The sequence below is a fragment of the Mastomys coucha genome, unplaced genomic scaffold (genome assembly GCF_008632895.1).
Source record: "Mastomys coucha isolate ucsf_1 unplaced genomic scaffold, UCSF_Mcou_1 pScaffold20, whole genome shotgun sequence".
NCBI classification, from domain to species: Eukaryota; Metazoa; Chordata; class Mammalia; order Rodentia; family Muridae; genus Mastomys; species Mastomys coucha.
Window position 1 is genome coordinate 102,076,980 of NW_022196903.1, and position 3,013 is coordinate 102,079,992.

A 3,013-nucleotide genomic window follows, 5' to 3' on the forward strand; every position below is an offset into this window, starting at 1 on the left:
GTTACATGTTGCAGTATTTTTTGGGTATATGCCCAGGAGTGGTATAGCTGGGTCCTCCGGTAGTACTAGGTCCAATTTCCGGATGAACCGCCAAACTGATTTCCAGAGTGAGCAACCCCATTTTCTTTGTGTCTGAGCTGCATCTTAGCAGCCTGTCTTCTACAGTGAGGCATGCCTGCTAAGACCTCATATTTTTGTTGTTTCATTTGAAAGCCAGTCTCTCTGAGTAACATCAAAGCTCAAGTGATTATTTTATCTTGTATTACAATTACAAGTTTCTTGGTCAGAGTTCCTTTTCTGTCTGCCTTCCTGGCAGTTTGTGATTAGTTCCTGATCTGACGGGCAATAAGTATAAAGGTACCAAGTTCATGGTCAACATCTGGCAGTTTCTCACATTGCCTGCTTGAAGCTCAGGCAATATAGTACAGATGCAGAAGAGACCTAGCACATTGAGCATTTAATGTATCATGTGTTTATTTCCTAATGCTGACTTCTTAACTCTCACTTTCCCCATCTTTAGATATCACACTTCAGTGGCTTATTCAACACTCAAAATCCCGGAGAAGCTGAGACGCCTTCTGAGTCTTCCAGTCCTTCTTGGCTATCATCCTAGAACTACTGTTGTTCCTCTGAAGTACTTCCCAGAACATGGTCCTTCCTAAACCCAAGAAATTGCCTTTTTCAGAGTTTATTTCTCATGTGCACTGCTGAAGATGTGTATTCCTATCCTTCATAGCAAATCAGCTGGAGTTGTCATGATAAAAGTCAGCACACACTAATAGGCTTCATACACATGTCTAATGTATTGAGGCCTCTTTCCTTTCTATTTAAAACATTCACATTTTTGACCATCTTAATTAAGAAAATTGCATATTATCATTCTGGTCTTTCTGGGCCAGATTTTTGTATTGGTTTTCAGTAAATGTCTACCTATTTCATTACAGAGTCCAGTAGCTTCTGCTGGTAATGACTTGATGCAGCATGGAATTCCTAGTGTCACACACAGTATTTAGAAAAACTTTAAGCCTGACGTATGTGGGATACGGACATACTGTTTATCCCATCTCACACATGCATGTGAAATGTAGACTTAACACTGTAGGAATAATTGGTCTGCCAAGAGTTAACAGACGTACCAGGTCAGAACAGTGGGTTCCTTACACTGGAGATTTCCTACCTGGTGAATTTTAAAAACATCCTGCTTTCTGAAACTCCTTTGTCACCAGATACTGTTTGGGGAGATGGGAGGAGTTACAGCATGCTCTTTTGTATCTGTCCAGATCATTAGTTTTTTCCCCCTTTTAACACACTTTTTTAAAGGGTTGGGAATTGAAGATTTTTTTTTCAAAAGCTTTCATGAATTTAGAGCATTCCAGCTAATGTAATAAAACCCTTTAAGAATGTCTAATTTCATATGAATACATGTCTCTTCTTTGTCTCCAGTCACCCACCCCGTGCTGTAGCATGATACCCTTAACTCCTGACTTTTTATATCTAGTCATGAAGTTGACTTTCAGCACAAAGGATACTTATAAACAAATTCTTATTTTTTTCTTACCAATGTAAGGTTTGGCACTCTTTTCACTGGTGCCACTAGACTTATTGATTGTGACAACTCTAGACCTGCCTGCTCTATCTAATGTAATCATGCGCAACGTCTACAGGTTGTTTAATGATCGGCCACACAGAGAACGGAGGAACCAATGCTGTTTATTGTTTGCTTCTATGATAGTACAAAAACTTACAATGAACATATTTTGTAGCTTAGTGATCTCCACGTACATAAAGGGACATATTAATACTGGTTGACTTGTAAATTGTTACTCATGCCGATGTAGTAGATAAACCTCATAGTCCACCTGCGTATGTGTTGCTCACACTGTGTGTGATTTGTCTCTTCTGTTAAGCAGCACTATGTAACAGTACATATTCAGATGTGTTGAGCACTCCAAGTGTAATCAATAGGAAGTTCTTTTACTGAGTACCGTTTTAATTTATAGACTGCCACGGCCTTAAGAACATTCTGTACAGATAGCTGCACTGTGTTGCACAGACACTACTTCTTTTCTCCATTCACATTCTTGATGAGGAGAATCTGGGCTTTAAAGTTCTCTTCTTATTCATGGAGGCATGTTCACTCTTCCTCAATGGGATGGGTGGTTTGAATAAAGGGATATTTAAACTTTGCTCCTGTAGCCCAACATGACTAATGGTCACTGTGAACCATTTCAAAGAATGTGGCAACTTGCTTGTGCCTAAGAGGAGGGATTGGAACCAGAGTGTTAACTAAGCGGGGACTGCATAGGTTTTTGTTAATTGACCTATAGAAACCTTAATTTGTTTATGTGTTTTTCCATTGCTTTCCAGCATTTCAGGACATCTAAAAGCTACTACCAACATTTTCCTGTGCATAACCTCTGCATGTGAAAACCTAACAGTTACTGAACTTTGTAAATACGTAATATTTTTTATTTAGGTGTGGATGCATTTTTTGTCTGTTTACTGCTCCTCTCAGCTTTATTCAATAAACTTGCATTTTGAGGGTCGCATTGACAATTTTACCTTAAAATGTATATCATGATGAAAGATGCAGACCTCTGGCCTGGAGTGGGAATATAATCACTATGGAAAAGGCTCCACAGACCATGTGCTGGGAAGGTGGTCACCTCAGCTGTCAGAGGTGTCAGTGTGATGAACTAGAAATAAGCTTTTACAGTGTCTACAGAATTGGTTATCATCCACTCCCTTCTCTCTCTTCCTGGGAGGAGATTCTATTACTTATACATTGTAGCGGCCCTTGCTGGGTGGTACTGTGGATTGAGTCTAATCTTCGCCAATGCTAACCAGATACTCTGATGCCACTGAGCCATACACTCTCTTTTCTATCCCCAAATCTAGGATTTTAAAATGGTAGGGGCAAGTAAAGAATTCTATCATTCAGTTTATTTAAAAAAAAAAAAAACCAAAAAAAAAAACCACTGCCAGAAAGTGAATGTAGGCTCTTGCATAGTCT

General features: G+C 39.3%; 1 protein-coding gene across 1 annotated transcript in view; it reads left to right on the forward strand.

The window, feature by feature from the left end:
* Nucleotides 1-2,546, forward strand: part of Arl8b (ADP ribosylation factor like GTPase 8B) — a 43,250-nt gene extending 40,704 nt beyond the window's left edge. Inside the window, exon 7 of the mRNA XM_031382826.1 lies at nt 521-2,546. Coding sequence (XP_031238686.1) covers nt 521-570 — 50 coding nt within the window. The 3' untranslated portion in view covers nt 571-2,546. The remainder of the gene's footprint in view (nt 1-520) is intronic.
* Nucleotides 2,547-3,013: the final 467 nt, after the last annotated feature.